Source organism: Triticum urartu, chromosome 2, assembly GCF_003073215.2.
Source record: "Triticum urartu cultivar G1812 chromosome 2, Tu2.1, whole genome shotgun sequence".
NCBI lineage: Eukaryota > Viridiplantae > Streptophyta > Magnoliopsida > Poales > Poaceae > Triticum > Triticum urartu.
The window spans coordinates 731091525-731114226 of record NC_053023.1 but is presented as its reverse complement, the minus strand read 5'-3'; the positions used below and the strand labels follow the sequence as shown (position 1 = coordinate 731114226).

General features: G+C 45.8%; 1 protein-coding gene across 3 annotated transcripts; it reads left to right on the top strand.

Moving 5' to 3' along the window:
* Nucleotides 1-10449: 10449 nt before the first annotated feature.
* On the top strand, nt 10450-12656 carry LOC125540246. Of its 3 annotated transcripts, none has more exons than XR_007297251.1 (2): nt 10450-12007; nt 12125-12322. XR_007297251.1 is itself a non-coding variant. In XM_048703822.1 (2 exons), the coding sequence occupies exons 1-2, from the start codon at nt 10521-10523 to the stop codon at nt 12434-12436; spliced, it is 948 nt and encodes a 315-aa protein (XP_048559779.1). In that variant the 5' UTR covers nt 10459-10520; the 3' UTR covers nt 12437-12656. The 3 variants fall into 3 exon arrangements, 1 of the variants encoding a protein (XP_048559779.1); XR_007297250.1 differs by having other exon boundaries at nt 10459-12007; nt 12128-12322; XM_048703822.1 differs by lacking the exon at nt 12125-12322 and adding an exon at nt 12398-12656 and having other exon boundaries at nt 10459-11429.
* Nucleotides 12657-22702: the final 10046 nt, after the last annotated feature.

Sequence of the window (22702 nt, the reverse complement as noted above, 5' to 3'; positions counted from 1 at the left end):
CTAACCCGGTGCATTATGTGACAAGGTTCATGGAAGGATTAACACCATCAGTCAGACTTATTGTGGGGATACAGCAGCCAGCTGATTTGGACTCGGCTTATGCTTTAGCACTGCTATCTGAGGAGTTGAGTGAAGGTTCGGTTGGAGCAGTTTCAAGTAAACACAGCATATCTTCTTCTAGTAGAACTTCTGTCAGTAAACCAGTGGAGGACAAACGTTCTACTGACACTCCGCGTTCAACTGCTACTGAAGACCGCTGGTCTGCCCTCCGTGCTTATAGGAAATCCAAGGGATTGTGCTTCATATGTGGTGAGCGCTGGGCTCGAGACCATCGTTGCAAACAAGAGGTACAACTGCACGTGGTACAAGAAATGCTGGACTATGTTCAGAGCATGCCGTCAGAACAAAGTGATTCAGAGGATTCTGTTTCAACTGAAGCCAATGCGATCAGTATATCAGCTGCAGCAATGGGAGATGTTACAGCCCCAGCTACAACTACCATGAAATTAAAAATTCAACTGCAAGGGCGATCCCTGGTTTTCTTAGTAGACTCAGGCAGTACCCATACCTTCCTGGATACTGCTACTGCAGTCACTCTTAAGGGGATCACTGAGATGCCTGTGACCATGGTCAAAGTAGCCAATGGCAGTGTGATTCCCTGCAACAAGCAACTGCTGAAGGGACTTTGGTCTTGTGCTGGACATGAATTTACCAGCACTTTCAAGGTATTTCCACTGGGATCTTATGATGGAATTTTGGGTTTGGACTGATTGGCTGCACACAGCCCCATGCAAGTGGACTGGGCAGCTCATTGGCTAGCATTTCACCTGGAGGACAAACTGATTACATTGATTGGTCAGGATGCAGCTCCCCAAATTTTTGCTATGGTGGAATTGTCTGCTTTGCTGGCAACTGAAAATCCTTCTTTACATAAACGATCATGTGGCCTCGTGTTGCGGAACCGACCGGCGGCAGGGTGACCGCGGTGGTGCCGGGACCAGTTGCCAATGTTCCCGTTTACATAAACGACGAGCTTCTTCGGCAACACTAGCGACTAGATATTACCACCTCGCTATCATCCAAGAACAGATCTTCGATGGCCGTGTTGTCCTCTGCAAGCGCAAGCAGGAAATGGAACACATTCCGGCACGTGTGTGACATCGTCTGGACACGATGAAGTGGAGCTCCTCCGTATCTGCGTTCGATCACTTCCCGAGGGGAGGAGGGCCGCCAGGCTAGGGACGAAGAGGACGAGCACCGCCATGGCCAGAGGCAATGAAATGATGAAATAGATAATGAAAAAAGGCGGCTGATACAAATCAGTCGGATGATTATCTAGAAAAATCATCCGCCTAAATAGCCGTACGATGCGCTGATGGCCGTTCAATCTCAACAAGGCAGCTTGATTCTTCCCTCCTCTGTTCTCGTTCAGTTTAACACCCACGCGTCTCCTCTCAAGACAACGATGTCTCCGCTGCGGCAAGGAGGCCCTGCTGCTGCATGTACGCTGGCCAAGACGCGAGCCAGAGCAACTCCTTGAACTCTGGCGAACGCCGCCGATGTGCTGCGTTGCAACACCATCAATGCTGCGGGTGGACGGATCCACCGGCGACTGCTGCATCGCAGCACCGGAAGCCACCGGGGGCTGCTCCATGGCAACACCGAGTGCAACGCCTCCGGCGAAGCTTCATTGCAGCTCCGACGGAACCTTCAATGCAGCTCTGACAAAGCTTCACTTCAGCCCGGCGGAGTCCGTTCCATCCCCATCGCAACTTCAACGACCCGGCGGCGCTCCAATGCAGCCCGAGCGAAGCTGCATAGCAACACCGACAACCCCGGCGACGCCGCATCGTAGCCCCGGCGGCCCCGTCGACGCTGCATAGAAACACCGGCTACCCCGGCGATGCGCCATAGCAACACCTGCGAGGCGGCGACCCCCGCGATGCTGCACCGGCGGCCACAACGACTCAACACCAACGAGCCCCTCGCCGCAGCACCCGCAGCCCGCTTGAAGCACATGCAGCGCAGATCGGCGGCACGCAACTTTTCCCCGCCGACGGCAGCATCGCCCGTCATGCTTTGCCTTGCAGGAGCGGTTGGTGCTTGCGGCAAGATGTGCACGCCATGGTTGGAAGCAACGATGGTGAGCCATTGTATTGTATCGAGCCCCACTCATCCCTGTCACAGCCTGTGAAAAAATAAGAGAGAGAGAGAGAGGGGATGGGGGACGAACGAAGAAGACGAGAAAGGAAGAGGATAAGGCTGGGATGGAAAGCGGTGAGCCGGGCCCGCATGCTACGCGTGTAGTGGATAGGCGACGCACGCGCGTGAGACGAGCGCCACACGATCAGCTTTGATCGCACGGCTAGCGACACGGTTTACGCGAGGCAAACATCAGTCGGTTTAAAACAAACAATTTCCATGAAAAAAAGATCACTAGGATCTCGCCTGAATTGGACGGCGGGAGGCCCGCGGGGCTGCAGGGTGTCGATGATGGTGTGTGGTAGCCGGTTGAGGCAAGGAGGACAACGCCAAAGTGGATGCGTCCGAGTGGGGCAGAGCGGTGGGGGAGAATGGAGGCATTTTTTACTCCAAGCATGGGCTGTGAGTATATTTTAGGGTCACGAAGGCCACTGAGGATAAATTATCCTCCATAACCCGTTATAAGTGATCTGTTAGGTGCACATTAGAGAAGAAAACGTGAATTTATTCTTCAGTAACCGATTATAAGGGATCTTAGAGATGCTCTAAGGCTCCAATTACTGTTTGACTCTACTCAAATCCACGGACAAGGATAAATGGGGATTGTAAGAAGAAAGGAGAGATTAACATACTGAAAAATCATTGATCATCAAACAATCTCCTTCTGCTTATTACGTCCATAGCTTTGCACATCAACTTCAATTGATACGTATTGCCCTACTCTAGACCTATTGTTACCTGGTGGTGTTCTAATTATAGAACTACTGTTCACATTATCACTTTATTAGCGTGTATCAACAATGCTTTGAGTACTCATAAGTATGAGAAATAATACGTTACACCTCACGCGAGTAGAAAAAAGTAGTGTGTGATGCTTCTTATTCTTATGTACACAAATCTTGTTGAAGATCAAACTGGTTTAATCCAATACAGATAAATGATGGTCATTTTAGAGGGAAAATATATCTTGATGTTATTAGATTATCCAACATCTTAACAATAGATTAAATTAGTTCAATGCGGAGTTTCTTATTTACATGTTAACTTTGAGTCCCTTTGATTCATTTGCTTCTTGTGATGCATAGATGGTAATGAATGAGAATTGCCGAATTAAATCTCAAGAACATGTCAAGTACTAATTTGGTATGATTTGAATTTCAACTTGCCAACTCTGTTGATGGTATGAGAAAAGATTATAGGTGCAAATTCCTTAAAAATTCTAGTGAGCTCTCTATTAAGCTTGTCGAAACAAAATCGTGTGCTTTATGATTTCGTGTATTTACTTATCGAATTGGTGTTGATCTTAACGGCGTCCATTGAGAGCCTTGAAAGAGTTCCAGGAAATGAGCCTAGTGAAGAATAAGTTGAGAAATAGTACGGGTGGTGATCTATTGAGCCATTGCTTAGTGACTTTCAATGAGGGAGCTCTATTTTCAGAAGTATAGTCGATGCTTTCATGGCAACGTGAATGTGTATAAGTAGCTAGTGTTATAACTTTCTACACATGTTATCTTGAGTAGGGCGTTTTGGAGCTCGGCCTTCATGGAGGCCGGATTTTTTGAAAAAAAAATCAAAATTCGCACTTTTCAATTTCAAAAAAATCTGAAAAAAATCATACAAGTAAACACGGATGGTATGTGTATGTATGTAAAATTTGAGGATGAAATACCCTAAAATGCGATCTGTGCAAAAAAATACAAATTCATGGACTTTGAGGATGAATAGTGCATCTACTAAAAGCCTCATATTTGTTCTTTTTGTGTAGCACTCATTTTAAGGTGTTTCGTCCTGAAAATTTACACACATATGCTTTATGTCTCTAAGTATGTGTGTATTTTTTTTTCAAAAAAATTTGAAACGTGAAAGTTTGAATTTTGACCAAGCCACTACAACAGGAACCCCCCTACAGCAACGCATCTATGCGTTGTTGTATGTCCGTATAAGTGTTGCACTGGTCTACACCAACGGATTAATATGTGTTGCCGTTGGTGGCGTTGCAAGGGTCTACAACAACGTATATGCATCCGTTGGTAACGACGTCTAGAAATGTTGCTATCTAGCAACGTATAGGGTTAGAGTCTAACAACACTACATATGCGTTGCTGGTCACCGTGCACAAAGGCTTTTCAAATGGATATCCAACCCAATCCAGCCCAATATGGGTTGGGCTTTTCTAATGGGCATATATATGATATTGCCATCCAGCCCAATATGGGTTGATTAGTCAACATTTCTATTAGGCCATTACCATCTCTGCTATTTTCTGTTGAAAAAATCTCTACCATTATTAGCTGGCTCAATTCCATAGAGGCTACTTTTCCATTGACCAAGTCAATTACCCAACAAAGGGTATTTTCACATCACATGACAAATAATTACTATATAAATATCAATGCCAATTCCATATCACGTTTCATAGTTCACATTCCCCATAAGCCAAAATAACACAAGCTATATATCAACCTGATACAACATGTAGCATCAACAGACACTAAGAAATATATTAACAAACGAGTGTTCTCTTGACTCTCAAACACAATTGTATAGCTATGGCATCTTGAAGGCGGCTAGGGTTGCTTTGGTCTTTATTTGTCCATCGCAACTTCTTGAAAGATGAGCTGCATATCATCCCATCAAAAGAATATGGCTAGAATCTGCAAAAAAGATTTTAACATATCAGTAACCATGAGTTACAAAAATATATCTACCATTGCAACAAAATTCTGAGTTTAGAATTAACCATGTTTTCCTTACTGTAGCTTATATAAATATTACCTAACAAAACACTACTTTTCATAATATTCATGATGACATTTTACATATGCTGATAAGGGAACCATATCCAAATGAAAATGATAAGTAAAGCTAGTGGCTCGAGATATTACTTTATCAGCTAATAAGAACAAAAGAAGTCATGATCTTCCTAAGACAAACCACCAAGATCATTACCATCAGGGATCTGCTTGTCACCAATTTTTTAACACCCATTTGTTCAAAAGCAAGCATCACTCTGCCTCGATAACCATAGCTTGCCACCCCCCCCCCCCCCCCCCCCCCCCCAAAGACCAACCAAAAGATTTATGAACTTGTATATGTTCAGAATATGGTCATCGTGACAAAAAGGCAGTCTATGTTTTGTCCGAACTCTAATACACACATATATAGTCAAGACAAACAAATTCATTATTGTTACAAATGAGGTGATAATTGTTGATTGAGTTCTACAATGAATTCTGCCATCATCGTAGTTTTCGCTGTAATTGACTCTTCCCTTGTCCTTGCACACTCAATATTGTGTGATTTATTACGTGATCTTGTCACAAGGTTTTTTTTGGCTGTCTCTGGAGATAACAGCTCATGCTCCATAATCTGCAATTGTATCAATGGCGCCTTTGTCATGTATAATGCAGTGTTGCTACTATAGTAACTAATCAGTTCGTAACCTGTTAGGTCTGAATGGTGATCCAAAGCTACTACTTGAAAATATGCTAAACTGGACATGTATACATTTAGAAATCAACCAGATTAGTTGGGGATTCCCTCGTGGGTTGGGTAGCATAGTTGGGAGAATAATATATATTTCGACACTTGCATTTGCCATTGCGAAATTAATCAGATATGCATGCACCTTATCCCTAGCTAGGATTTGACGCGCAGAAATCGATCAGACAGACTAGCTATAGACTACAACATATACTTGTGGAGAAGTACTACTACTTATTAGTACCTGGTGAGTATCCTGAGAGTACAAGAATTCAGCCATCTCACCGGAGTGGAACTGCAATAGTAATCTGTAAAATATCCTGAGCGGTTCCTCTGGCCAAATTTGGATGACCTTTGATGAAGCTAGCATTATGGATCTCACACCTCATTTACCCTGCGAAGGAGAATAGAGCAGATTAGATCACATAAAATGGTTAGTGAACTGCAAGTTTGCTACTTGAGTAGAGGACCGTACTGCCGCAGGGGATGCCTATTAGTAGTAATTGAGTTGGCACTTAAGCAGATCCATGAAGTTATCAAAAGTATGAGGATTAGGTATGGACGAGAGGAAAAATGCATATCAGTGTGGAGCAGTTAGCAAAGGTGAGTTAGCCTAAAAAAAGTTAACAAAGGTGAGTTGAAAATCCATTGGTGAATTAGTTTAAGTTGTTAGCAAACAATCAAACAAGCGGGCAACGGGGGGAGTAAGCATCTGGACTACTGCGGGTTGAGCCATACAGCGGCCTTGAAGGTGCACGTACCATGCCGGCGGTGCTGCCGCGGCGGGAAATAGGCGAAGCGACTACAAGGAGGCATTGGCGAGGTGGAGATACCTGAGGCGAATGGACGTGCGCCACGAGCAGAGTTGCTGGCCGGAGACCATTGAGGAGGTGATGCGGATGGAGCCCGAACTTACGTCGTCCAACATCGGAGGTGGCCCAGCGCCGTGGACCTTGCTGTTGCCGCATGATCCAGGAGAAAGGAGGGGGGTGGATGAGAACGACGGAGGCAGTGAGGGTATGGGTGGCGACCAAGACTTCCCCACGGTGCTCCTCTTTGTCTCGGCGGCGCAAGGTAAACGAGCGGCGAGAGAACGACGGGGAGGGATTAACCGGATGGAGAGGAAAAACACAGGAGAGGCTAGATTCGGCGGGGAGGCGAGCCATGAAGGCACGAGTAGTGGTAGTATAGGGGGCGGTTGCAGCGAGAGAGCCGGCGGCGTTGCGGAGGTGTTGCGGTAGTGGGTTTGTGGGAGATAAAATTTCTTTTAGATCTAGAAGTAATAATATATGGTCACCTGAAATTTCCTAGATCCCGCCACGCACATCCAAAAACATCTCGCATCGTGCGCTCATTTTTTTATATACGATGTTTTTTTCTGTTGGGTTGCCACGTTACATTATTATTAGTTTTGACTAATCTGGTTGGTTAAAAAATTCTTAGATATACCACTTACTTTGTTCATATCATCAAATTTACCAAAATACTATCCGTATAAGATGTTGTTTTAAGTTTTGAACTACAAAACCGTCTTATATTTAGATATAGAGGACATAAATATTTAGGGTATTTTCAAAGCAGACCCTTAAAATGCACATCCGAACCATGATGTCCGGATGTAATTTTTCATCTAGTATGAACCCCTATTTGTATGTGCGCACGTCCGTGTCCATTTTCCGTAAAGCGAAAGGTTTGTGGGCGTCCGACCAATGCCACATACGCGTCTGACACCCCGGTCTTACCGAAAAATAATTCTGGCGCCCTTGCCCTCTCACACGCAACCGCCCTCCGCTAGTCGTGCCACATTCATGATGGCCCAGCGCGGACATGACCTGTCACTGGAACCGGAATTGAAGTGGCACGACAGCCGAAAGCGCCGCCCGCGTCGCGGCCCGGTCTCTACGCATGTTCCATGCCGGAGGAACATGATGGCATGGGGAGACAAGACGACTATCTAACGCATTGAAGTCGGTTGACCGTCCATCCGCCCACCGACATTGAACTGTCACGGAGATTGGGAAACCCACTCCGATCGCCCACATTGAAACAACACATTGCACGCGATTGCGCACTCCACGATCTCTTTTGTTCCTCCTCTGTGCACCACCTCCGCCATGACGGCGAGCTCTAGCGCGTTGTGGGAGACCCTCTCGACGGAGCAGAAGTACGAGTTAGCTGGTCTTGCGGCCGGCTTGCCAGCGAGTTCGTCTGAGGTGAGCGACAATGACCCTATGATGGAGAAGGCGTCCGACGATGAGCCGGTGCCCGTGCCCACGCTGGTCCATGCCATCTTCACCATGGAGTAGGCGTAGTGCACACTTCAACATCGTCATGAAGAAGGAGCAGCTGGCGCCACCAGTGTTGGGGTTTCGGCTAGCGCAGAAGGACCAACGCTATAAACCTCACCCTCCTCATGCATCATCGGTTGGTGGAGAGCCAAATCTATGGCGAGTTCATGAGCGAGGGGGCCGTGGTGGATGATTACCTTTGCCGCCACCACCTTGTGCCATTGTCGCCACCACCATGTCTATGTCACCAAGGAACCAATACCCAAGCGAAAGTGATGACGTACTAGAACTAATAACAGAGGAAAGGGAGGGGTCACCACTCCTCAAGACAACGACGACGTTGTTGGACCAAAGAAAGGAAAGGCACCAAGACAGTGACAAGGAACCCTAGGCTTTTTTTTTGTTTTTCATGTTTTTTATTTAGAATATTTTTATATATGATTTTTTAAATAATATTTTTCAATATGTGATGAACATTTCTAAAACACGATAAACAGTTTGAAATATATATTAAACATTTTTAAATACATGATGAACATTCTGAAATACACAACGAACATGTTTAAAATACATGATGTGCTTTTTTTTCCTCAGATAGGTATTTTCCTTTGAAATATGTGAGTATTTTTTAAAATACATGATGAATAAATTTTGAATACACAATAAATATTTTTAAAATTCACTATGACTTTTTGGTAATACATGATGAACATTATTCAAATATACGATGAACAATTGCTAAATACATGATATGTTTTCATGAAATGGAGCATGTATAATTAAAAATGCACGATGAACATTATGAAAATACACGAAGGTTTCTTTTCTAAAAAATTAAAAATTCCATGTTTTCTGAGAAACACGAACTCTCCAAAATTACAAGGACAATTTTCACTTGCATGAACAAAATTTGCACTACTTGTATTTTGACATGGTTATATAAAATTATTAAAATACAAATATTTTTATAAATAGATTCTTTATTTGATAAAATGTCGGATTTCAAGTGAACATACACGTACAAGTAGCAACTTCATTTTGAGTGTAACATACAAGTAGCAATTTCATTTTGAATGTAACGTACAAGTAGCAATCATTTTTTAGAGAATTTGTACAAATAGATATTTTTTGTGAGTAAATTGCAAGTAGCAACTGAGCGACATTAAAAATCAGCGGCAGCCCATTTCGCTAGGCCCCGTGTGCACGTTCCTGGGCCTGGACTTGCTTTCGTTTTTAGAAGCGGACCTGGACTTGCTATGTCCCAGGTGTGTGTGCGTTGGTTCATTTATAAGGAATCTTACTGGAAACAATGTGAGATAGTTGTCTCAAGTTAATAACCGTGAGGTTGCTGGTTCGAGTATCATGTGCCACTTTTTCCTTTTTAATTCATGTGATGGAATGATAACATGTGATCTGCACAGTGCATCTAATCGTTATTAAACTACATTTTAAAGTAGCAACGCATAGCGTGCATCACATAGTATCCGTTGTTGTTCACACCACTAGCAACAAACAGGGTACCAACACATATATGCGTAGGTATAGAAGATACCTGACAACACATCCTTAAAGCGTTGCAAATTATGCGTTGTTAAAGGGGGGTTCTTGTTGTAGTGAAGTTAAACTCGGGCTCCATGGAGCCCGAGCTCTAAAGAGCATTTTCATGTTATCTTTTATTCATATAAGACTACTTCTCTTGCCAACTATTTGTATTGTATTTTTTTGTGCATATCTGCCATATTTAGTGAACTACAATGTTGTGACACCTTATTAAGCTATTAACATTGTTATTATGTTGGTATAAACTTTATATTAAACGTGTGATATCACATTTTTTAACACACCCTTTGGCAAATTCTTTTTTTAAGGCTGTGGCAAATTCTTTTTTTAAAGGCCGTGGCAAATTCTTATCTCCACCACTACTGATAATGATGCAGTCTACATAGATCATGTCGTGGAAGTGGTCTTGATTGACTTAGAAGTCCTCTTGCCTAACGTAGAGGTCATCCCTTGTATCGCTTTCCCCATGACTACTAGCATATATCCAATCTCTAGAAGACTCTCTTTTTCATAGAATAGCAAAGGTAGACGGGCAATGCACGTCGTAGAGACAAATAATGTACAGAAATCATACATGGTTCATGACTAAGGAAATAATCTTTATTAGAAAAAAAAGGTTAAAGATGTATATCTTAATCATTACGGTGTTATTAAAGGATGAAATGTGTAATTAGGAACACTAAGACAAATTTTTAGATATTCAACATAATTTTAGAGTTGTTGGACTAATCAAAATCCCACATTACAACACCCTTAATTACTTTGATGACACTTCATGTTACAATAGCATATCGTGGACTGATTTTTCCAAGTCTTCCATTGGGTACAATACAACAACGTGCCCTAGGTTTCTAATTTCTCCACTAACTGCCGAGCACACATCAGGGGTTAGCCCTCAATCAACTATATAAACCCTCCACAGCACTAGCCAATCGATCCACAATAATCCTCTCTTCCCAGACCTTGAAGAAGCTTCAACAACTGGCCATGGCTGCCAAAACCCCAAGCTCGTGGTGCTTTAGTTTCCTAAAGGAAGCTCTGATCCTCCCCACGCGAAACCCTAAGCTCTTCACGCCGGTGTTCCTTGTGTTGGCCGTCGCCACCTTCCTTGCCCGCTCAGTCCATGTCGTGTTCATCCAGCCTCTCGTCGACGACATGGTCAGGTCCATCTATCTCATCGAGATGAGGAACACCGGCTTCTCCTGCGGAGAGGGTGCCAAGCTCGAAGAGGGCGCCATAAAGATCATGCTAATCTCCATCGCCCAAGTGATCCTCATGCTGGCGCTTGGCTTCGTCAAGAAGGCTCTCGCCTTCTTCGCGGCCTCCACGACCTACTCCGGCGACCGCTACTCGCTGGCCGAGCTCGTCCGCAAGGTGATCTGCAAGGGGAACACCCTGAAGGGCCCTGCTATCACCTTCGCCGTGGTCACCGCGCTCGACCTGGCGTGGACGGCCGTACTGGTCGCCATGCGTGCTGGTACTGCCGTGATGATGCGCGGTGGGCAGTCGCGGGTCCTCTCCGTCCAGGGCCTCGTCTTCCTCCTCACGCTCCTCGCCGAGCTATGCTTCGCCGTCCTCGCGCTGGTGAGCGTTGCCGCGTCGGTGGTCGACGGGGAGCGCCGCGGCGTGCGCGCGCTCAGGCAGGCGTGGCGGCTCATGACGCGGGTGAGGAGGAAGGAGGGCCTCCTGCTGGTGCTCCTGACGTATCTCCTGCCCACCGTCGTGGCTCCGGTGTACCGGGCTGCTCTTGTGTACTCGAGGAGGAGCATGGCGGCGGGCCTGTGCGTGCTCGCTGGGTATGCTTTTATGTTCGGTGCGCTGCAGCTGGTCTATCTGGCGGCGGCCACGGTGTTCTACTACGAAGCCATGGAGAGGAAGGAGGTGGTGCCTTGTGACCAGGGGCGATTTTACCGTACGGGCACCCTGGGCACGTGCCCGGGCTCGACGGCGCGTTTAGATGAACTCCAGCGAGCTATCCAAGCCGCCAGAATCGTTTAACATGTTGAAATACGCTGGAAAATCGCGAAATAACGTTGGAAACAAACGAACTGCGCTATCCTTGCCTTCTGGGCCTTTCTCGCTACAACCAGGAGCCATAGGCCCATTCACATGTTTCGTAACATGGGCTAGCTCGCAGCAGCCGTAAGAGAAGCCAGCTCCTGAAACACGATTCAGAATCGATCGATTGAGGAAGCAAATCTTGTTAGACGAGGGACTTGCGATTCGCCAGATGGTATGGAACTGACGCTCCGCGGCACGCACGCTGCCCTAGCTACCTATCGATCTCGGAGGTGTACTGGCCGCCGGCGGAGTGCGGAGAGCGAGCAGGCGATAGGCCGACAAGATATATGGTGAGCGGCGGGGCCTCGACTCCGGCCGGTGACAGTCATGATCGAAAGCGCGTGCACGTGGGCCAAAACGGCGACTCCCCCACGAGAATTAGACTCCTGCTCCGACGAGCACGCGGCCGCTAGGTGAGTTGTTCTATATAACTTATGACAACTGTGCAGTTCAACATAGATTGTGCCAGATTCAAAATTATACTACTTGTTTAAGTTCTATAGAATTGAGCAGATTTTTTGTTTAACTAGAAGAATTCACAAGTGGATCACGGCAAAGTCTACATCAACAGAATGAACATGAACATAAACATTGGAGATTGGAGTTTTCTCATATAAGCGTCGAAAGGTATTCGGGAATTATTTGGTATTGTATCTAATGTTTTTATTTACTTCTATGATATATATTACACATGAGGTTTTATCCAAATATGATACTTGTGGTGTTTATTAGACCAAAGCAAAACTTTAGCTTATGATGTGTCCGGGCTTTGGAAATTCGCTAGCTCCGCCACTGCTTGTGACGCTTATGCCAAGATTCCTTCCGGTGAAGGAGATGTCTGATTCGTCTCTAAGTGGTCGCTCGCTAGACTGATGAGTTACATGGGAGGCTTTATCCTGCAATAATGTACTAATAGTATCTCTGTAAGATTATACGTAGCCAGAGCCCAGAGGGGTACTATACTACTAGTTCTCTTGGCTTTGGCTTGTGGATAAAACCGTATTCCTATGTTTTCTTTACTAAATGATGATGCGCCACGGGGTTACTATGAGAATCGGTTGCAATATACCTCCTCCGTTTTTAAATATTTGTTTTTTAGAGATTTCAAATGAATTATCACATACAGATCTATATAGACATATTTTCGGGTGTAGATTCACTCATTCTGCTCTGTATGTAGTCACTTGTCGAAATCTCTACAAAGACAAATATTTAGAAACGAAGAGAGTATTTCATAAAGACTGCAACATGAATATTTCGATAAATAATCTAAAACAAAAACTGAAAACAGTGGGTAGGCGCAGCGCGTGCCCATGAGATGGTGGGTATGCGATTTGATTTTTAGAGGTCGATTTGACGTGCGCTGCGTCAAACTGCCGGTGCTTCGCACAAGCAAGCAGCCGAGCAATGCGATGGACCGTCCCATTTGCGTAGATACAAGCACAGCCGTTTTTTCCTTTTACCGGTCTTTCTTATTCTTTTCGTGTTTATATATTTTCACCTTTTCTTTTTATTTCTCTCATTTTTATCTTTCTTTTTCTCCTTTCTTTTTATTTTTTCTTATCTTTTCCCATTTCCCCTTTTTTTCTCTTTTCATTTCTTTTTCTTTTTCATGTTTACTTTTATTTTTTCAAAAAACTGTTAATTTTTTTGAAAATGTTCTGAAATATCAAAAAATGGTCATGCTTTAAAAAAATATTCAAAGCTTCAAAAATATTCGTATTTTCCAAAGTAATTCCTAAATTCGGAAAATGTTCGCATTTTACAAAAAATGTTTGGGATTTAAAAAAATGTTCTGTTTTTTAAAGGAATAATCTTATTGGTGGGCATCGAGAGCCTTGATATAGTTCCAAGAAATGATACTAGTGAAGAATAAGTTGAGAAATCGTATGGGTGATAATCTATTGAGCCATTGCTTAGTGACTTTCAATGGGGGAGCTCTAGTTTTGGAAGTAAACAAAGATGATATAGTTAATGCTTTCATGGCAAAGTGAATGCGTAAAAGTAGCTAGTGTTACACCTTTCTACTCATGTTATCTTTTATTCATATATGATTATTTCTCTTTCCAACAATATTTGTATTGTATTTTTTGTGAATTTCTGACATATTTAGTGATAAGTAATGTTGTAACACTTTATTAAGCTATTTACGTTGTTATATTGGTAAGCTTTTGTATTACACATGTGATGTCGCATTTTTACAGGCTTTGGCAAATTCCTAGCTCCACCAGTACTGATAATGGTGCAGTCTACATAGAGAATGTTGTAGAAGTGTTCTTTCCTGACTTAGAAGTCCTCCTGCCTGACGTAGAGGTAGCTTATATCCAATAGCTAGGAAGACTCTCTTTTTCATAGAATAGCAAAGATAGACGGGCAATGCACGTCGCAGAGACAAACAATGTAAATAAATCATACATAGTTCAACACTAAGGAAGTGATCATTACTAAAAAACAAGGGTTGAAGATATACATAGTGATCATTATGTTGTACCCAATGGAAGACTTGGAAAAATCAGTCCACCATATACTATTGTAACATGAAGGAAGAGTAATCAAAGTAAGGTTGTTGTAACGTGGGCTTTGATTGACATGTCAATGCATCGACCAGAGTTACAAAATATTTATACCAATATATAAAAAACATGAGTTTAATTTCTTGGCCCTCCAATCTAATATAACTCTGGTCGACCAGAGTTACAAAATATTTAAATTTTTCACAAATTTGTGAGTACTTTTGGATTTATGAACTTTTTGCAAATTTACGAACAATTTTTTTATTGTTGAATTTTTTTTAATTTGGAAACATTTTTTGAATTTAGCAAATATTTTTCTTGACAATTTAATTTTCAGAATTATTTGGATTTTTTTTAAAAAATATATTTTTCAAAAAATACATATGAAAAAATGGTCTTATTCTCAAATTTTGTTCACGAATTCTCTAAATTGTTTGGATTTTTCAAAAATATTCATGTTTTACAAATTTTGTTCACCAATTCAAAAAATGCTTGTGGTTCCAAGAATTGTTCAGAAACTTTGAAAAAATGTTCTTATTTTTATAATTCATGCAGATTGTTTAAATGACTGAGTAGTTTTTTTAATTCATGACTATCCAAAAAACCACGACAGGAAACCAAACTAAAAAAACACTAAAAGCGAGCCGATGAGCGAGCAGTCTTATATCTCGCACAAATGGGCTGGCCCACCCACGCTACCGAGTAAGCGAGGCTGTAGACGATCGCTCGTAAGTATCACTATAAGCGATACATTATCAAAGACCCGGATCAGCTAAAGTACCCTTCTGCTCGCGAGTTCATATGCACCCTCATAAACAGTAAAATTGAAAAAATATAACAAATAAAAAATCTGAATCTTTCTGAGACAAACATTGACGAATTTTCAAGATGTGTGCAAATTTCAGGAGGAAAAAACATTCCAAAATGCTTCCATCAAAAGAAAAAAATTGATGCTAAAAAAACAGACTTTTTGGAGCATCAATTTTGTTTTTGATTGGGAGCATTTTTGGAATCTTGTTTCTTCATGAAAACTTGCATGCATATTCAAAATTTCTCGTTTGTTCCCAAACCAATTCTTTTTTTAATTGGTTTACATTTTAGTTTTCGATTTTTCTGTTCACAATGGTGCATATGAGATCGCAAGCAGAAAATCCATGTCCCTCTGATGAGCTCCTTGCTAGCTATTCAGTGACTGCTTATTATTTGAGGTTTGTCTATTTGCTTGCTGCAGCTCTGCCAGCTCGGAGACTTTACATGCGCTTGGCTTAAAAAAGAAAGATAGGACACACATATTGCGCACAGCTTAGAGCAACTCTAGAGAGAACCCTTATATGTTGTAAACCCGCAAAATTCTGGCGAGTATACGGGCTCGGCCCAATTTTCTGGTCAGAACAGAGCCCGTATACTCGCCCGGCCCGTAAATTGTTTTACCGCGGCCAGCAAACCCCCTCCCTCTCCCCCCCGAAGCAGTATATCTATGGGTTCGCGAGGCATATGCGGGTCGAAACCCTATCCTCCCGCCGCCGCGTCTCGCTGCAATTCCCCACTCTCCCCTCACATTTCTTGCCGCCGGTGAGCCCCCTTCCGCCTCCAGCCGCCTTATGGGGCTGCATGTGAAGCTCCGGCCGTAGCTCCGGTGGCAGCTCCGGCGGGGGCGGCGACCCCGAGCGCGAGCGGTGTGTCCGCTCGGACGGCGCTAGGAAGCAAGCGGCGAGGAAATGGAGGAACAAGGGCCTCGAGCCGCCGCCGAGCTTCCTCGTTCGCGAGACAGAGGAGTACGACCGTCGGCACGGGCGTACGCCCTCCTCGGCAGCGGTCTCGTCCTCCGCTGCGAGCTCTTCCCACGGCGTGAGCTCTTCTCTTCCGGCGCGAGGCTTCTCCCCGTGAAGAGGGAGTCGTCGGAGGAGCCAGAGGAGATCGAGGTCGTCGCCGTCAAGTAGGAGCCGGAGGAGATCGAGCGCCGAGGGGTTGTCGGGCCCGAAGATTTCGTGGCCGATTTCGACGTGGTCGCGGACGCCATTGCCGAAGGGAGCTTGCGCGAGGAGGTGGAGCGCCGGCGCCACAACGAGAACTGAGCTCCTCCACCACGTCGTCCTGGCCGCGAGCTTGTTTTTGGTATATCGACCTTGGCCTCGCCGCCGGGAGACCCCCCCTCTAGTAGTAGTAGTAGTAGTAGAATGTGGTGTGTATGATAATGTAGGCCGTGAAAGTTTTTTCCAAATACGAGCTCTACTCTGCCGCGCACAATTTCGACCCGCAAAACAGTTCTTCGTCTAACTGCAAACGCGTTTTGCGGGTCATGGTTTTACGGGGTCTACTAGAGTTGCTCTTAACCGGTCAACCCATCATCGGCTTTGCGACATTCACCTCACCTAAAATCTAAACTACGTGCGTGTAGTCGGGCACGGCAGAGTGCAGAGAAAAAATAAAACAAGAAAATGGTCATAGGCCGAAACTGCACAACCCAGACCAGCAGCCCATGCCACTCTTTTTTTGTCTTTTTTAACATGCATCCGCCAACGCCCGGCCTGTAAATTGTTTTACCGCGGCCAGCAAACCCCCTCCCTCTCCCCCCCGAAGCAGTATATCTATGGGTTCGCGAGGCATATGCGGGTCGAAACCCTATCCTCCCGCTTCCGCGCCTTGCTGCAATTCCCCACTCCCCCTCACATTTCTCGCCGCCGGTGAGCCCCCTTCCGCCTCCAGCCGCCTTATGGGGCCACATGTGGAGCTCCAGCCACAGCTCCAGTGGCAGCTCCGGCAGGGGCGGCGACCCCAAGCGCGAGCGGCGTGTCCGCTCGAAAGGCGCTAAGAAGCAAGCGGCGAGGAAGTGGAGGAACAAGGGCCTCGAGCCGCCGCGGCGTTCCCTGGTCGGGGAGACAGAGGAGTACGACCGTCGGCACGGGCGTATGCCCTCCTCGGCAGCGGTCTCGTCCTCCGCTGCGAGCTCTTCCCACGGCGTGAGCTCCTCCTCTTCCGGCACGAGGCTTCTCCCCGTGAAGAGGGAGTTGTCGGAGGAGCCAGAGGAGATCGAGGTCGTCGCCGTCAAGTAGGAGCCGGAGGAGATCGAGCGTCGAGGGGTTGTCGGGCCCGAAGATTTCGTGGCCGATTTTGACTCGCGGACGCCATTGCCGAAGGGAGCTTGCGCGAGGAGGTGGAGCGCCGGCGCCACGACGAGGAGCTGGACGACCTCATCCTCCAACAGGCTGTCGCGGCCAACCTTGCCACGAAGAAGAAGGACAACGAGTGGAGGCGCATCCGCGAGGAGCAGAGGTAGAAGTTCATCGATCTCGTCAGCTCCGACGAGAACTAAGCTCCTCCACCGTGTCGTCCTGGCCGCGAGCTTGTCCATTTTGGTATATCGACCTTGGCCTCGCCGCCGGGAGACCCCCCCTCTAGTAGTAGTAGTAGAATGTAGTGTGTATGATAATGTAGGCCGCGAAAGTTTTTTTTCAAATACGAGTTCTACTCTGCTGCGTACAATTTCGACCCGCAAAATAGTTCTTCGTCTAACTGCAAACGCGTTTTGCGGGTCACGGTTTTACGGGGTCTACTAGAGTTGCTCTTAACCGGTCAACCCATCATCGGCTTTGCGAGATTCACCTCACCTAAAATCTAAACTACGTGCGTGTAGTCAGGCATGGCAGAGTGCAGAGAAAAAATAAAACAAGAAAATGGTCATAGGCCGAAACTGCACAACCCAGACCAGCAGCCCATGCCACTCTTTTTTTGTCTTTTTTAACATGCATCCGCCAATGCCTCCTCTCACCCCCCAAAATGTTCCTTCGCCTCCCGCCGGCACCAACGTCAGCTCGCCTCTTCTCCGGTGGCATTTGGGACATGGGTCGCGGTGGATCCCGGCCCTTGCCGTCGGGGAGGGCCTTGTTGTTAGACGTTTCTTTGAGTTTTGTTAAAGTTTATGTCCTGCTCAGGAAAGTGAGACGGCGGCTTCCTAATGATGAAATAATGTTATCCCCACCTAGCCCTCGTTCCGGGTGCATCTAGCGATGTCGGTGGGCGTGTGGAGGCGTATCTTCGGTGAATTCTGTCTTTGATGGATCTGCTAAGATCTGGTTGTCGTTCGTCTACCTTTGTGTGTCTTCAAATTAGATTCTCCCGATCTACGCTACTCTTTCTCAGCGGCGGTTGCTGTTCCGGTGCACTGGTCCTATGGGGCCTTAGCACGACGACTTCCCAACAGTTCACTACAATAAGTTTTGCCCGGCTCTGGAGATGACGGCGGCGTGCCTTTAGCTCGCTTCAGTGTTTGTAGTCGTTGCTAAATAGTCTATAGATCTGGACGTAATATTTATTATTTCTGGTGTACATCATACTTCATAATTGAAAATGAATAGATCAAAAGTTTTCTTGCAAAAGAAAAACACGCATCAGAGGAAGCGCGTGAGCCCTCGGTCCTTTCGGCCATTGGGCCGAAATCTTCTAATGGGATAAAACAACCTGTGACTTAGCCTTCCTGGCATTTGCTACTTGCCAGCCAAGAGCATGCCTAGTAGAACTCTCAAATCCTCAAACCCTTAAAGCAGTTTTAAGGGTTGAGAAGTGCCAGTTTTTGACACTTAAGGGTTGAAAAACAGGGGAAAGACTAGAGCCCTTAAACTGCTTTAAGGGTTGGGTTTGAGGGTTCTAGTCTTTGCCTCAACTCTAATCTTTAAATCTATCATTTCACATATCACACATTTCATCATATGACGTATCACAAATTCCATCACATTTGACATAAAACAATAATCATTCTAGTTATTATTACACCACCGAATAAAACAATAATCATTCAAATTATTACAGCAATGTTTGAGAAAATTACAATAATTGTTCGAATCAAATAGGACATAGAAAAGTAAAACAAAGATACATCATGGGCCAATGCGCCGCCCATCCAACTGTCAGTGGTGCTCTACTAGATCATCCTGGAGCCGATCATGAGTGGTTGCATCCTCAATCTCACGATGTGCTTGAAGAAAAGCGTGTATGCGAGAAGGGTTTCTTTCCGGTTCCACACGGGTACCAACATTGTCATAGAAACAAGGGAGGTTTAACCCTCTCTCATCCTCTAGGATCATGTTGTGTAGAATCACACAACATTTCATGATGTTCACCAAGGTTTTTTTGTCCCAAAACCGAGCTGGACCCCGACTATGGCAAACCTTGCTTGCAAAACACCGAAAGCTCTCTCAATATCCTTGCGGACTGCCTCTTGTGCCTTTGTGAAATGAGTCTCTTTTCTTGTTAAGGGCACCCCATTTTTCTCCTTGATGGACTTCACAAGAGTTGCCCATTCGGGATAGATGCCATCGGTGAGATAGTATCCCATTGAGTACTCATTGTCCATGATTTTGTAGTTGCAAGCTGGAGCATCCCCAGAAATTAATCTTTTGAACAAAGGAGATCTATTGAGGACATTGATATCATTGAGTGTTCCCGGCAACCCAAAGAATGCATGCCAAATCCATGTATCTTCCTCGTTTGGTGCCCGAAGATACTGCTCACCATACAACCGGATGACCAACTTGGCAAACCTACGGACGGACTCCGTGGTTGTATCTTGCCCAATGCGAAGATACTCGTCGGTATAATCCGCGGGTATGCCATAAGCGAGTAGCCGCATTGCTGCCGGTATCTTTTGATATGCACTAAACCCCATGATACCGGCGGCAGATCTACGACGTTTAAAGTAATCGGAGGTGGCCTCACAATCGGTGACAATCTTCACAAACAAACTACGATGCATTCGGTACCTTTTGCGAAAAAGACGAGGAGGGTATGTAGGTACCTCCGCGAACTAGTCTTGCATCAAATGCTCGTGTCCGAGAGCGCGGTTCCGGTAGATGGTGATTCACCCCATATTCGACCCTCTCCTCTGATCCATAAGCTTCACGCGGTCTTCAGACGCTTGCACATCGACGAGGAGGCTCATCATCTCGATGTCGTCGTCTTGCAACAACTCGTCAATGTCCGAATCGTCGGATGACGACCAATCCGACGAATCGGACAACGAGTCCATGTTGTCGTTGTTCACCTCCATCTACATACCGAGTGGCAACAATGTGAGTGCCAATGAAGCAAAAATTAAAAGCTGAAAAATAAAAAAATCTCACCTTCGGGAGCCGGGTCCGGCGTCGAGCGGGCCGGGGCGGCGTCGGAGGCCGACGTCGAGCCGGGCGGGGACGTGTCGGGGCGCGTCGAGCGGGGCGGGGACGGGGGGGGGGGCCGGGGCAGGGCGCGGAGGGGCGGCGGGCAGGCGGGGCGCGGAAGGGCGGCGGGCTGGTGGCGGCGGCGGCGGGATCGGGGAAGGGCGCGGCGCGGGGATGAAACTTCCCTCCCGCGCGAGGGTGGAAGAGGAGTGCGGGTTGGGGGGAGTTTTTCCTCCCAACCCTCACTTGTACAGGTTATGAAAATGTTTAAGGGTTGGACCTCTAATTTTTTTTTTATGGGTTTAAGGGTTCTAGTTTACGGCTTTTTTTTAACAAAAACTGTAAAAAAAAAGCAGTTAGTTTAGGGGTTTGAGGACTCTACTAGACTTGCTCGAGCGATAGCAGGGATCAACTATTTTCCCCGCATGGTCACCCTCAGTTCCCTCAGTCGGGGAGCAACAAATTTTTTTGAACACAGTATAGACGCAAGCGCTCATATAAATGCGCATATACTCACTCCTATGAACACACACACGCACACCCTACCCCTATAAGCACCTCCGAGAGACTGGGCCGGCATATCATCTTGAGATTTTACGATGTCACCGTAGACGCCTCGTAGTCGATGGGAATGTCTCCTCCCACTGAAAGCGTATTGCCGGAATTCCTGAAATAAATCCAGGATATATAAATGCGAGCACTAGGATTTGAATCCTGGTGGATTGAGGATACCATTGTTCACCTAACCATCTCAACCAGAGGTTGGTTCGCAGGGAGCAACTAATTCACAGGTACCCACTCCGACTTTTTTTTAGCTGGTACTAGCACGGGAACGTCCCAGCATGCCATGTAGTGCCTTTGAACGCTGCCACGTATCCCGTGCTTGGCGCTTTAGCGGCAGCACAATTTTTTTAAAAGTGCACACATTTTTGGGTGTTTTTTGGGCTTTTGGATTTTGCTTAGCTTTTGTTAGGTTTCATTGATATTTTTTCCTGGAATTCTTGTGTGAAGCACATGATGTGAAAATCACAAGTGTGCTTCATGGTGAATAACAAGTGTGCTTTTCACATGAAGCACACGTGCCGCTAAAAAGTAAAAAAAAGCACATTTGTGTTGTCCCTATTTTGGATTTTTCCTACTTCTGTTATTATCCCATGGTTTTTTGTTTCCATTCTTTTCTAGTTTCTTGTATTGTTTTTTCCTTTTTCCCGGTTTTGGTATTTTTCCTGATTTTTTTTCGCTTTTCGATTTTTTACAGCTCTTTTCATGGGATCTAATTTTTAAGATATCGACAAAAGAAACTCAATGGTGAAAATAGTACTTAATTTGGACGCACAATTCAAGAATAAAAATTAAAATGTTTCAAAAACAATGTATATACAAAGAAAATCACAACTTCCAGGTTATAACAAGTGTACATGTAGTACACCACTTGTCACCCACATAGAAGGCTACCCTTAAACTAAAGTTGTGATTTCACCCAACTGAGAATGTTTCCACAGCCGTGGCAGCCAGCGGCCGTAGCATGGTCGCATAGTCTAGCAGCCCCGCTCACACAACCCATAGCCCCAACACCAAACTTGGCATTCATGCCGCCGCAACACCGACCTCCACGGCCACCTCAATGCCCTGTAAGCCGTGCCCCAGCCTTGTCGATGAGTTGCACAGTACGTCCAGTCATCCTTGCGCAACCTGCCTTGCTTCCAAGTGCCATTTCACCCCAACGCCTTGTTGCGTGCACGCCAGCCTGTTGGGTCTGGCTAACAGTGCCATGCCATGCACCACGGCGCACTAAGCACTGCGCACTAGCTCTAGAATTGCCACGGCTGATGTACCTAGCAACCCGTGACTAGCACGCACTAGGCACTGCTGTCGTTCCCGTTGGCTAGATCAGTGAGCGGCATTGGTGGCTATCGTGCATACTGGCACCAAGGGCTTCCGCCGACGGGGTTGCGCCCGCCTTTGTCTGAGAGGACGAGTTCACGCCGTAAATCATTACACTTCAGCCTGCTTCCGCTAGGGGTGTTACCGCGCCCAGCCGATCTTGATGCCTCCCCGCGGACTTTCTGTGCCATCGTAGCGAGGTCACGCATGCGTTTGCCATCATCGGTGATGCCCTGAATGATGGACGGGCGATGGTGCTTCTTTTCTCGTTGTGTATAGGCTCGGATGGAATAGATATGCATGAGTGAAGAGACGTGCAAGAGAAAATTAACAATCAAATCAATGGTTAAACGATCATGAGAAGATCATTTCGAATATGAAAACTCTAGATGGTGCTCTAAAGTTGGCCGGGCCTATGAACAGATAGGAAAAAAAACTCATGTCTTGTCCCCTATCAGGTAAACAGCCCGGCTGCGCGACAGCTGTGACCCGCCAGCAAGCCCCTCCCCACCCCAATCCCCTCCACCCAAAGTAGTCCTGCTTGCCTGATCTCCCACTC